At 42.6% G+C, this 13,282-nt stretch overlaps 1 protein-coding gene across 2 annotated transcripts in view; it reads left to right on the forward strand.

Annotated features, from left to right (window-relative positions):
• Positions 1 to 385: 385 nt before the first annotated feature.
• Positions 386 to 13,282, forward strand: part of VPS36 (vacuolar protein sorting 36 homolog) — a 33,300-nt gene continuing 20,403 nt past the window's right edge. The window contains exons 1-3 of one of the 2 annotated variants that reach the window (XM_082675892.1): positions 386 to 519; positions 8,960 to 9,028; positions 10,393 to 10,463. In XM_082675892.1, coding sequence (XP_082532018.1) covers positions 424 to 519; positions 8,960 to 9,028; positions 10,393 to 10,463 — 236 coding nt within the window. In that variant the 5' untranslated portion in view covers positions 386 to 423. Of the gene's footprint in view, positions 520 to 5,516; positions 5,531 to 8,959; positions 9,029 to 10,392; positions 10,464 to 13,282 lie in introns of those variants that run through there. The other variant, XM_082675893.1, reaches the window with a different exon arrangement.

Here is a 13,282-nt window from a genome sequence, read left to right on the forward strand (position 1 = left end):
CATCTGGAAAAAAAAGTTATCATTTACAGCCTTTAATGAACATGGCAGCATGCTGGGCACTGACAAGAAAACGGCACAAATACGCAGATATAAAGCACAATAAGAAAGTCCAAGCTGCGGTTTGGGCTCCCTCAAAGTCCGTTGTAAACTCTCTGTTTGTTTCTGAGCTGGACAAAGGATGGGGTGGATGTCCCCACCGGGCCCTTGGCGGAAGGAACGCCAGGGGGCGCGCCAAGCACGTCGCCACGTCCCCCGGCGACCCCGGGGTAGCGCGCGTTCCCCAGAGCGCCCGGGCAGGACCGCTACCTCCCTGCCGGCCTCCACCCCGCCCACCGCCAGGGGGCGCAGCAGGCTGCCCGGCACTCGGCTCGCCGCCGGGAGCGCCAGCGCGGGCGAGCGGCGGAGGCCGGCCTGGGGGCGGCCATGGACCGCTTCGTGTGGACCAGCGGCCTCCTGGAGATCAACGAGACCCTGGTGATCCAGCAGCGAGGAGTGCGCATCTACGACGGCGAGGAGAAGGTAGGGCGGCGGCCGGCCTGGCCTCGCTCCCGGACCCGGACTCGCGGGCCCGGCCTCGCCGCTCGGCGCCGCCCCCGCAGTCCACGCCGGCCCAGCGCCCGGCTCCGGCCCGACTTGGGAACGGCTCCGGGCGGGCGTGCCGGGCGGAGGCCCCTTTCCCACCCGGGGTGAGACCCCTTCGGGAGGCACGGCGGGCGCGGGCCGGGAACCCTGATTCCTCGCCCCGATCGCGGCGGGCGGGCGACGGGCAGGCCGGTTCCGCCTTTGTCCGGAGGCCGCCGGGTCCTGCGCTCCGAACCGGGCGTGACTTCGGGCGCTGGGACCTGGGGGAGCCCGAGGGACTAGGCGGTCCCGGCCGGAGCGGGAGAGGGGGTGGCTTTAAAAGGATTTCCGAAAAGAGGAGTTAGCCTCTCCTGGGACTCCTTGGCTGTAGGCTCTGTGTTTTGTTTGTTTTTTATTTAGGAGTGACAGTAGAAAGGCGGTTTGATTGTTTTGTCGAGTGGTGGAGTAGGCCATGCCTGGTAATCCAAGCGTAAACCTTAGGAGGTGTGTTTGCAAATTGAAAGGAGAAATATTGCCAGTATTTCACAGAAATATTAACGTTCACTGGAGACTTCCGTCAGATTACAAACTATCATCCTGTTCTGGATGAAATGTATAAACTGGAATTAAAAAAATTAAAAAACCCATTTACTCACTAGCATTTGTGGTTTCCAGAAGTTTTCACTTGCTACTTCTCCTTCCTTGGAGTTTCCTTAGAGAAACTTCCTCCTGTACTTTCGCAAACGTTGCTGGACCCAGAGCTCTTTCTGTCTGTGCTTTACAGAAGCTTGAGGCTTCCTTCCTTCTAGGGGGTGGAGGGCAGGGTTTAGTTACACAGCCATCGGAGGTACCAGGGGCCCAGGGGCTCTCCCTACTGGAGGGCATTTTTCCATATTTCCATTATTGAGTAAAGATCTTTTTTTCTTAAATAATTTGCTTGGCCTTAACTCTGTTTACTGCTTCAGTACTTTTATTAACTTGATCTCAAATTGGGTTTGCATGTTTTGGTTGGAGTGACAAGCTCAATGTTTTTGTTTTTGTAAACCGAGGTTACACCTTTGGAACTGGGGAGAATGGGAAGCTTAATCAACCTGCCCCCCCTCGGGGGCTTGGAGCTTGGCAGCACCCTCAGGTCCGAATATGGGTATTGACAGATGGGTCTTCAAAGTCTCCTCCAAAGCCACTCCCTGCTGGCCGTCTAGCTTTTGCCGATCCCCACACTCTGTTGTTCTATGGAATTGCAATATGCAAATTAGGGACATGTTGGCTGCACAAAACATAACTGTGGTATTTTTTTTTTTAAATAAATTTATTTATTTATTTTTGGCTGCATTGGGTCCTCGTTGCTGCGCACGGGCTTTCTCTAGTTGTGGTGAGCGGGGGCTACTCTTCGTTGCGTTGCGCAGGCTTCTCATTGCAGTGGCTTCTCTTGTTGTGGAGCACGACTCTAGGCATGTCAGGATCAGTAGTTGTGGCACGTGGGCCCAGTAGTTGTGGCTGGCGGGCTCTAGAATGCAGGCTCAGTAGTTGTGGCGCACCGGCTTAGCTGCTCCGTGGCATGTGGGATCTTCCCAGACCAGGGCTCGAACCCGTGTCCCCTGTATTGGCAGGTGAATTCACAACCACTGCGCCACCAGGGAAGTCCTTATGGTATCTTTAAAACAATAAAAAGATCAAACGATTAGCACCCATATATGAAAAACCATTGCTGAACCAGCAAATTCTAGTTTTTCTTTTATTTATTTTTGCTTCTTATTTTAGCAGATATATAGGTATCAGAGGATTGAGAAAAAAGTCATGGGAAATACTTAGTCGAGACCCTTTGATCTCATCAAGAATTCTTTCTTTTATAACTTTATTTATTGAAGTATAGTTGATTTACAGTGTTGTGTTAGTATCAGGTGTACTGAAAAGTGGTTCAGTTGTACAGATGTATCTATTCTTTTTCAGATTCTTTTCCATTATAGGTTATTACAAGATACTGAATATAGTTCCCTGTGCTATACAGTAGATCCTTGTTGTTAGTCAAGAATTCTTAACTGTTCCGCAAGCTGGGGGTGGTGCGGGAGGGCTATGGGTGTCTTGAAACCTAAGCGAAGCTCTAAGGCCTGCTCACCACTGTGGTCCCTGGGCTGGATCTACTCAGTCACTTGCTGAGCTGTCCCTAGTGTGGCTGAGGGCCAGACTGATTCCTGGGGGAAGTCTTGCATCCTGGCTTTCTCCCTCTGCTGGAAGGCGTCCAGACCTCGCGTGGTCTGAGGACTCCAGGAAACTGCACTCATCAACCTCCGGATCTGAGCAGGTGCCCTTTCAGAATCTCTCACTAGCTCCCGTGGTCTCAGTGCTGCAGTGCAGACTGCACAGCCTTCTCAGCTTTGCACCCAACGTGTTCCCCAGTAGGTGCAGGGCTAAGACCAGTGGACTCTCCCTACTCGTCCTTTGTATCTTCTGGCTCACTGTGGGTGTGAAATACATTAAAACAAAGAAACACACAAAACCTTGAATAAGCAGCGTACCTGCTACGTGCCAGGAGCTTTACATAATTTAATCCTCTCAATGGGCATGTGAGGTGAGTATTTTACTGAATGAGAAAAGAACTCTCAGAGGCAACAGTGACTTGCCCTAAGATCCACTGAGTTAGTTCAGAAGAGCTGGGAGTTAAATCTCTATTGATCAGACTCCCAAAGACTGTGCTTTGTTCACACTGCTGGAGCGCTTCAAAAATACAGCAGTCGGGGCTTCCCTGGTGGCGCAGTGGTTGAGAGTCCACCTGCTGATGCAGGGGACACGGGTTCGTGCCCCGGTCCGGGAAGATCCCACATGCCGTGGAGTGGCTGGGCCCGTGAGCCATGGCCGCTGAGCCTGCGCGTCCGGAGCCTGTGCTCCAAAATGGGAGAGGGCACAGCAGTGAGAGGCCCACGTACTGCAAACAAACAAACAAAAAAAACAGCAGTCACCAGTGCCAGACCCTTTCCGTAGTGTAATATGTATGTTCTACGTATGTTTATGGAACATCCTCTGAAGATGAGTACACTGAGACCCTCAATACGTGGTTGAGAAAACTGTGACCTGTCCAAGGTCACACAGTTAGTAATGGGTGGAGCCAGACCATTGCTCTTTCCACTGCTCAGGTGCCTCTTGCTTGTTTATACAGGCAAAGTTTTCATGGGCCCCTTATGACCGGATAATATGTTGTTTTCCTAAGCAGTGTGGACAGGTCATTTGTTTCAATTCACAGAAGCGTCTGTAGCCTCAGCTAATTTAAAAAGTAATGTAAGAAGGTTAGTGGTGTGTAAAGTGGCAAGTTGCCAGCTTATACTAGAAGATTTAGAAAATGTGTATTTTCTTTCAGCTTTTAGGAATTTACCCTTGGGAAATAATCAGAGATGCATAAAAATATAATGAACGAGGATGTGCATCTCAGCAGTATTATATATATATTATTTATTATTATGTAGTATAGGGAAAAATTGGAAGCAATCTGAATGTCCACCATAGGAATTGGTTAATTAAATATGACATGCCCTAATCAGCATGAGGCGTGGCTAACCATAGGCTGCTAAGTGAGAAAAAGCAAGTTATAAAACTATAAATATCTTGGTCTCATTTTATTTTAAGATTATATCCACACACCCTGGCTGGTCTGATTACAAATGATTTCATTTTCTGTTTTAGACTTTAAAAAAATGTTTTCCAGATTTTCAACAGCATATTACTTTTATAACAGAGAAATGTGAACTCAAAACAAAACAGTAAGAGCTTATTCAGCGAATGCCTAAGTTATTTTAACTATTGACTCTTAAGTAGTTGAAATTATTCTAGCTCTGAGTGGTAGAAGCAAAGCAGCCTAAACTTGTCTGTCCCGTTGAGCTCATAATCCCTTGGAATCCCTGAAGGGAACAATTACACAGTGTCTTCACTGGGAGCAGCAATGCTTTACGTGTGCACATTGTTCATCAACATGGTGATGGAACGTCCTCTGGCTTCAGCTTTAAACTCACATCCTTATGCTTGGATTTCGGTCAGATAATCAGTTTCGGTCAGATAACGTGCAGTTTCCTAATCAGTTTCCTAATATTATGTAGTTATGCTGTGTAATGTATCAGGTACTCTCAAGTTGATAAAAGCATTTGCTTCTGGAAAAGTGAAATCTTACTCATTGGCAAAAAAGAGATTTTTTTTTTTGCCGTACGCGGGCCTCTCACCGTTGTGGCCTCTCCCGCCGCAGAGCACAGGCTCCGGACGCGCAGGCTCAGCGGCCATGGCTCACGCGCCCAGCCGCTTCGCGGCATGTGGGATCTTCCCGGACCAGGGCACGAACCCGAGTCCCCTGCATCGGCAGGTGGACTCTCAACCACTGCGCCACCAGGGAAGCCCAAAATAGAGATTTTTTAAATGCTTAAACTCAATTATTTGGTTTTGCGTATGCAACATTAACCAAAACATTTGTAGCCAGGCCGCATTAAATGCCAGGAATGTGAATGTGTTACTTCAGATGCAGAGGAAAGTGTGGAACTCCGAAGTCTTTTCTCTGAGGTGCTGAAGTACTTGGTGGAAATCTCTTACAGAGTGTCTTCGACCAGATGGTTCAGCAGTTTTCTTCCCATTAAAGCTTATTAACCATATTATTTAAACTTACTAATATTAAGATATTAGTAATACAGTCAGACGTTTCTCTTAGAAAATAATTTTTTAAAACTCATGTTAAAAAGTATTGGTTATGTTATTATAAAGGACTTTTTTGACAGAGTGTTTCTGCTTATGTTCAATTTAACAAAAAATAATTTATATACATTTCAGAGTTGCATGGAGTTATATATGCCTGTAACAGATTTCTTTATCTTTTTTTATTAGACAAGTAATAAAGTTGTTATATATGGGTAAACCAAAAGAAGAAACTTGAAATAATCAGTAATCCTTTACCCATAAACAATTACTTTTGGCACATCCTGTGTGTGTGATTGTGCAGGTACGTGTGTGTGTGTGTGTGTGTGTAACCGTGCTGTGTACACTGCTTTTTTCTATATTAATATTATGAGTATCTTGTAATATATTGTCAAGTGCATACATAATTGCGTTTATGAATATTTTTACTTAAGAATGATACATAATAATGTTCTAATTGGTTATTCACTTGCTACCCATTTTTAACCACATTATTTTATTTTTTAAAATGTAAAATTTTTTTAAAAATTTATTTATTTAAGTTATTTATTTTGGGCTGTGTTGGGTCTTTGTTGCTGCACACAGGCTTTCTCTAGTTGCAGAGATCGGGGGCTACTCTTCGTTGCAGTGCGTGGGCTTCTCATTGTGGTGGCTTCTCTTGTGGAGCACGGGTTCTAGGCACACCGGCTCAGTAGTTGTGGCCCACGGGCTCTAGAGCGCAGGCTCAGTAGTTGTGGCATATGGGCTCAGTAGTTGTGGCGCACGGGCTTGGTTGCTCCGCAGCATGTGGGATCTTCCCGGACCAGGGCTCAAACCCATGTCCCCTGCATTGGCAGGCGGATTCTTAACCACTGCGCCACCAGGGAAGCCCTAACCACATTATTTTAAACTCAGAAGGATTATTATTTGTAATAACCTGGACCCTCACTAAGATGCTTTCCTTTGAGTTTCTGTTTTATATTATAACTTTTGAAATAACTAGTTACTCCTCAAAAGGATAGAAGCATGTCCTGCCTTATGGCAAATTCGACTTTCTAGTAACTAAAGTGAATAGAAACTTCCAATATATTTCTTGATTTTGACAAATGAAGGGGTTTGACTTGTCAGTCTTTTGGGTTCCAACTCTAACATTTGCTTATCTATATAACTTCCAGTGCATAATAACAAATTATGAGGATTAAAGGTTTGGTCCTAAAGACCTAGCTGGCATTTTTGTGATTGTATTATAATTAAAAAACATTTTTACATTTATAATTTGCCTAAGTGACACAATCCCCTGATAAAAATTCAAAAACCACGAAAAGTTAAGTCTTCCTCCCATCCTAGTCTCTCTGTCACCCACTTCCCCCTCAGAAGTCACCAGTGCTTCATTCTGGAGTCATACGCATGTGTCATACACAGGTGTTTGCGTAAAATATATTGTTTTTTCCTTTTTAAAGTATAAACTTGTAATATACTATGCATACAGAGTTCTGAAACTTGCTTTTTTCACTTAATCTATGTAGGGAATTTACCATATTTCATTAAGTCTAAGTGCACATTTTCTACCCCCCACCCCCCTGGAAGCAGGATGAATCTTCAATTCATGGCATCTTAGATGTTATCAAATACATAAAGAGTCTCCTGATTCTTTTTAATGACTGAGTTGTCATTCCTTGTGTGGATGTACATTTCCCTGTTGATGGACATTTAAATTGTTTCCTATCTTTCGCTTTTAAAAAACAACAATGAATAACCTAGTAGCATATCGTTGTCCACATGTGTGAATTTGTCTTTGGGATAAATTCCTAGAAGGGCATTGATTGGATCAAAGGATTTGTGTGTTTATATTTTTGATAGATGATAATACATTGCCCTCCATAGCACTTGTCCCTCCAGTGATGTGTGCAAATGCTTATTTGTCCAACACGTCACCAGCACAATGTTATCAAACTTTTGGGCCCTTGCCAATCTCATGGATAAAAGGGGTATCTTGATGTTGTCTTAATTTGCCTCTTTCTTATCATCAGTGACGTTGGGCATCAATTAATGTGTTTAAGAGTCATTTGTAGTTCCTTTCCTGTGAACTTTCTGTTAACAGTCTTTGCCCATTTATCTAATGGATTATAGGCTATTTCCTTATTGATTTGTAAGAGTACTTTATATATTAAGGAGACATATACATTTGTCTCTGATGTGAGTTACAATTATTTTTCCCAGTCTGCCATCTTTGCCCTTGGTGGTTTTTGCCATGAAGAATTTGTGTGCATGCGTGTGTGTGTGGAGGGGAATCGATCAATCTTTTCCTCTAATGCTAATGGGTTTAATGTTTTTCTTAGAAAGACTTTCTCCACTCTGAAGTGATTTAAAATTTTTTCTTGTAATTTTTTTCTAGTTCTTTCATACATTTTTAACTCAAATATTTGATCTATCCAGAATTTATTTTGGTACAATGTGTTAAGTATAATCTTACTTTGTTCCCGCCTGCCCCCAATGGGCAACCCAGGTGTCCCAGTGCCATTGATTGAGTCTCCATCCACACCTATTTTGCATCTGTTTGTGTTTTTTTCTGGATGTTCTTATTATTTAAAAATCATTTAAAAATTTGTATGAGGGCTTCCCTGGTGGCGCAGTGGTTGAGATTCTGCCTGCCGATGCAGGGGACACGGGTTCGTGCCCCGGTCCGGGAAGATCCCACATGCTGCGGAGCGGCTGGGCCCGTGAGCCATGGCTGCTGAGCCTGCTCGTCCGGATCCTGTGCTCTGCAGCAGGAGGGGCCACAATAGTGAGGCCCATGTACCGCAAAAAAAAAAAAAAAACTTATGAGTGTTATACAGAAATTCAATCTGATGGTAAAAATTCACTCAATAGTGAGGTGTATAGTTTTGAAAAAGGGCCCTTTGCTTCTTTTTCACCCATTCCCTCACACTTTTTCTGAGATAACCATCGTTAACAGATCATTGAGTATCCCATTTAGACCTTTTTCTACTACTTATATGTGTATATGTGTATATATACACACATCTCTTTATCTATTTATAGATCTATTCACATGTAGTTTGAGGGATATGGAGTTTATATCTATCTGATTACATTATATGCAATATGCTGTCAATTGCTTTCTTCCCTACTAACCCTATGTCTTCGAGTTCCGTGATAGTTCATGTAGCTCTACCCCACTATCCTTTTTAACCCCTGCATGGATTTCATAGTATGAATGTATCACACTTGATTTAACCACTTCCCTATTGTTACATAGCTAGGTTGTTTGCAATTTTTTCCTAATTTTTATTTATTTATTTATGGCTGTGTTGGGTCTTCGTTTCTGTGCGAGGGCTTTCTCTAGTTGCAGCAAGCGGGGGCCACTCTTCATTGCGGTGCTTGGGCCTCTCACTATCGCGGCCTCTCTTGCTGCGGAGCACAGGATCCAGACGCACAGGCTCAGTAGTTGTGGCTCACGGGCTTCGTTGTTCCGCGGCATGTGGGATCTTCCCAGACCAGGGCTCTAACCCGTGTCCCCCTGCATTGACAGACAGATTCTCAACCACTGCACCACCAGGGAGGCCCAATTTTTTCCTAATTTTAGCAAGGCTTATGAAGTGTGTAGCATTGCTTCTCTTTAACTTGTGATAAATCTAATTCTAAAATGTTTATTTATGTGATTGACTTACTATCGTGCAATTCATGGGGAAGAAAATCTGGACCACATTGAGTGACAGGTTATTAATATTTTGTGATGATCTTGTTTTTCTAGATAAAATTTGATGCTGGGACCCTCCTTCTTAGTACGCACCGTCTAATTTGGAGAGATCAGAAAAATCATGTAAGATCGAGTTTTTTGCTTCTATTCTAGGTTTTATGTCACTGATTTTTTTTCTTTCTTTCTGGCAAAACTATAAATACATGTGATAAATTTTTGTTTGCAGATGTCAGAAGAGTGTGTTCCATATGGTCTCTCTGAATGGGGCACAGATAGAGGAATTAGGGTCTGGTCCCTCATTCAACCCTAGCACAGTCTGCAGCTACTGTACAGAGAATCCTGGCAGCTCCTGGTTTTTAAGCACTAATCAGATTCTCCCTCACACTCAAGTGTCCCCATCAGTCAGGGGTCCTGAAAACAACCCGTTTGGAGGTCTGCTGAGAAGTGCAGGCTTCTACCTAGATACTGAGATGAACTGCCTCTCAGTCACTCAGCAAAGGAGAAACCCCACCCCGTTTTTGCATTTCTAGGAAGAGAGGACTCAGTGATATGTATAGACCTGATATCTTTATTCCAAAGAGCGTTACCTTGAATGTGTGTGTGTGTTTGTGTGTATTTGTGTGTAAATCTCTGTGTTGCCAGTAAAAGAAGCAATCTTTTCTATGTTATTTTTTAAATTGCTGGCTGCCTACCCCATGAAATTTTAATTCCACAGGTAAACTATATACTGTACTGTGGCTCTTTGCATGTCACTAACCGCTGCAAACTCTGACTCTTTTTGCCCCCGAAGAACCAATTTTTCCCCCTCAGTGGTGATATTGGCCTGGTTGGTGACGAATGCCTTAGAACTGGTAATGTTGCCTAATTCTTTTTAAAGAAATAGAGATTCAAGAAAGAAATCTTTTCTGGAGGGGTAGGCGTCCTTAAACCATATGTTTATAAATTAAGTTAATCTTAGTATAAGTTTTTTGATTATCATGTAAAGGAGCTAATATCAAAGCCCTTAGACCTATTATTAATAATAATTAATAATAAAGGGAAGCCACGTTAGTATTTTCTGTTAAAAATTAATTGTGGGTGAGTGAGTGAAATATAGAAAATTATAAAGAGGAAAAATCAGCTCTATAACACACTCTTTAAAGTCGTTTTGATTTACCTGCTTTATTTTCTGTTTTCCATATAAGAATATATTATATGTAAACAATTTTCATATAAATACTACTGTTTAAAAGATATAGCTCCTGTAAAAACAAAGGTAGTGACAGGTGCTTTTAAACCTCTTATGTTCTTCCATGCCGCAAAATGCTACCACAGTATTGTCTTCATTCAGTTTTTCCTTAAGTTTATTTAAGGAATAAAATAACATTATTATTTTCTATTGTTATAATTACTAAGGACCTTAAAGGTATGTGGCACCCCATTAAATCTATAAAACAAGGATTTCTGACGAGTCTTACAGATCGTGTTTTCTTTTGATTCCCTCCCAGGAATGCTGCATGGCCATTCCTCTTTCCCAAATCGTGTTCATTGAAGAACAGGCAGCTGGAATTGGGAAAAGGTAAGGTCTGTATATTACAGTCTTTATGCACAAAATCGTTTCCAGTCAAGCTGTCCTTGTTAACTTGGTTGAGTCATTGCTCAGTCAGTCATGGCCGTGACTGTGTGTGTGCAAGTGAATCAGATGATTGTGTTTGTTGGTCAGAGCTCCCCTAAGAAGGTATCGTCCTGGGGGAGGAAGGAAGTAGGTGAGGGAGATTAAGAAGCACAAACTTCCAGTTACAAAGTAAATGCGTCATGGGTATGAAAGGCACAGTGTGGGGAATATGGTCAGTAACTAAGTAATAGCTTTGTATGGTGACATAGTGTACCTAGACTCATCATGGGATCATTTTGAAATGTATAGAAATATAGAATTACTGTGTTGTGTAACAGAAACTAACAGTATTGGAGGTCAGTTATACTTCAAAAAGAAACAACCAAAGTCATGGAAAAAGAGATGGGGTTTGTGGTTGCCAGAGGTGCGGTGTGAGGGGCAGGGAAAATTGGAGGAAGGTGGTCAAAAGGCACAAACGTTCAGTAATAAGTTAAATAAGCAATAGGGATATGATGTATTGAAGACAACATGATAAATGTAATTAACACCGCTGTACGTTATCTATGATAGTTATCAAGAGAGTAAATCCTAAGAGTTCCCATCACAAGGAAGAAAAATTTTTTTTCTATTTCTTTAATTTTGTATTGGATGTTCACTAAATGTACTCTGGTAATCATTTCATGATGTGTGTAAGTCAAATCATTATGCTCTACACTTTAAACTCATACAGTGCCATATGTCAATTATATCTCAAAACTGGGGAAAAATATGTTTTAAAAAAAAGAAGGTAGGGCTTTCCTGGTGGCGCAGTGGTTGAGAGTCCGCCTGCCGATGCAGGGGACGCGGGTTCGTGCCCCGGTCCAGGAAGATCCCACATGCCGCGGAGCGGCTGGGCCCGTGAGCCATGGCCGCTGAGCCTGCGCGTCCAGAGCCTGTGCTCCGCAATGGGAGAAAAAAAAAAAAAATGAAGGTATTATCCTACTTTAAACTCATTGATAAATGGAAGTCATTCTTTTTTTTTTTTTTAACATCTTTATTGGGGTATAATTGCTTTACAATGGTGTGTTAGTTTCTGCTTTATAACAAAGTGAATCAGTTATACATATACATATGTTCCCATACCTCTTCCCTCTTGCGTCTCCCTCCCTCCCACCCTCCCTATCCCACCCCTCCAGGTGGTCACAAAGCACTGAGGCGATATCCCTGTGCCATGCGGCTGCTTCCCACTAGCTATCTACCTTACGTTTGTTAGTGTATATAGGAAGTCATTCTTAAAGCAACAATCAAGTACTAAAGTTGCTGTAATATCCTCAGGTCATAATAAATAAGTGTGGGCGGGCTGTCACTGTATATATTTCCAGACATTTGCTTTTTTTTGCGGGGGGGCATGCCGTGCGGCTTGTGGGAACTTAGTCCCCCAACCAGGGATTGAACCCAGGCCCTCAGTAGTGGAAGCACAGAGTCCTAACCACTGGACCACCAGGGAAGTCCCCAGTCATTTGCTTTTCTGTGTCTGTGTATGTATCATTCAGTACCTGAAATCATAAATGACCCATCTGAGAAAAATACTTGACTTGCCTCCTATTTCTAGTTGACCATAAAGTTTCTCAACTTCGACTTTTTCAGATATCAGTGTTGAACAGAGTATCACAAGAGTTATTGTCCAAACAGGGACATTTCTTTGAGTAATAAGGGACACTGCTTATAATTAGATCAGGCAAGCATAAAACTGGACTGTCCCAGGTAGACCAGGAGATGTGCTCACCTTGGTTTAAAGCCACAGGTTAAAACGTTTCTGTTTATTCAAGTATATAAAACATTTTCGCTTTATACTTTACACGCATGTGATTGAGGGCAACTTATGAACAAATATTGCTGATAAGGAATTTGTTTCCATGTGGGCTTATCTTCAGCTTTAATGTAGTTAGATCCTTCAGTAGAAGTGAAACAAATGTTAAACTTCCCTGGAAATGCAGTGCATCCTTAATTATAATGTTGTAGCTAGCATAAAAGATGGCTTATTTGACATAAAAGAAACTAACCAATATTTTGAAGAGATTAACAAGGCATAGATTTTTAGAGTAGGCTATTTCTCCGATTTATATTTTCCACCTTGTCACTTTTCTCCATCTTATTGAGTTTTTTCTCTTTTTTTGGTATGATCGACAATACAATATTATATCAGTTTCAGGTGTACAACATAGTGATACCTAGTATTTGTATATACTGCTTTATATATTGCTTTCCTTATTAAGTTCTACAAACTTGGGCTTCCCTGGTGGCACAGTGGTTAAGAATCTGCCTGCCAATGCAGGGGACATGGGTTTGAGCCCTGGTCTGGGAAGATCCCACATACCATGGAGCAACTAAGCCCGTGTGCCACAACTACTGAAGTCCGCGCGCCTAGACCCTGTGCTCTGCAACAAGAGAAGCCACCGCAATGAGAAGCCCAGGCACCGCAACGAAGAGTAGCCCCCGCTCGCCACAACTAGAGAAAGCCCGTGCGCAGCAATGAAGACCCAATGCAACCAAAAATAATAATAATAATTAATTTTTAAAAATCATATTAAAAAATGACCATTTAAATTAAAAAAAAAAGTTCTACAAACTTTAAGGTGTTCCAGATCATTTGACTTTTTCTCTGCTGTGTTCCAAGGAAAACTAAACTCTATAACAAAAATAGTTAAATATTTACCTTCACATTAGTGTCTATTTTTAAACATCTCCAGTGAGGAGGAATTCGATAATGTGCCAGATTGACTTTTCTCAAATATTCTCTTTAG

The sequence above is a fragment of the Grampus griseus genome (assembly GCF_964374135.1).
Source record: "Grampus griseus genome assembly, chromosome: 18".
NCBI classification, from domain to species: Eukaryota; Metazoa; Chordata; class Mammalia; order Artiodactyla; family Delphinidae; genus Grampus; species Grampus griseus.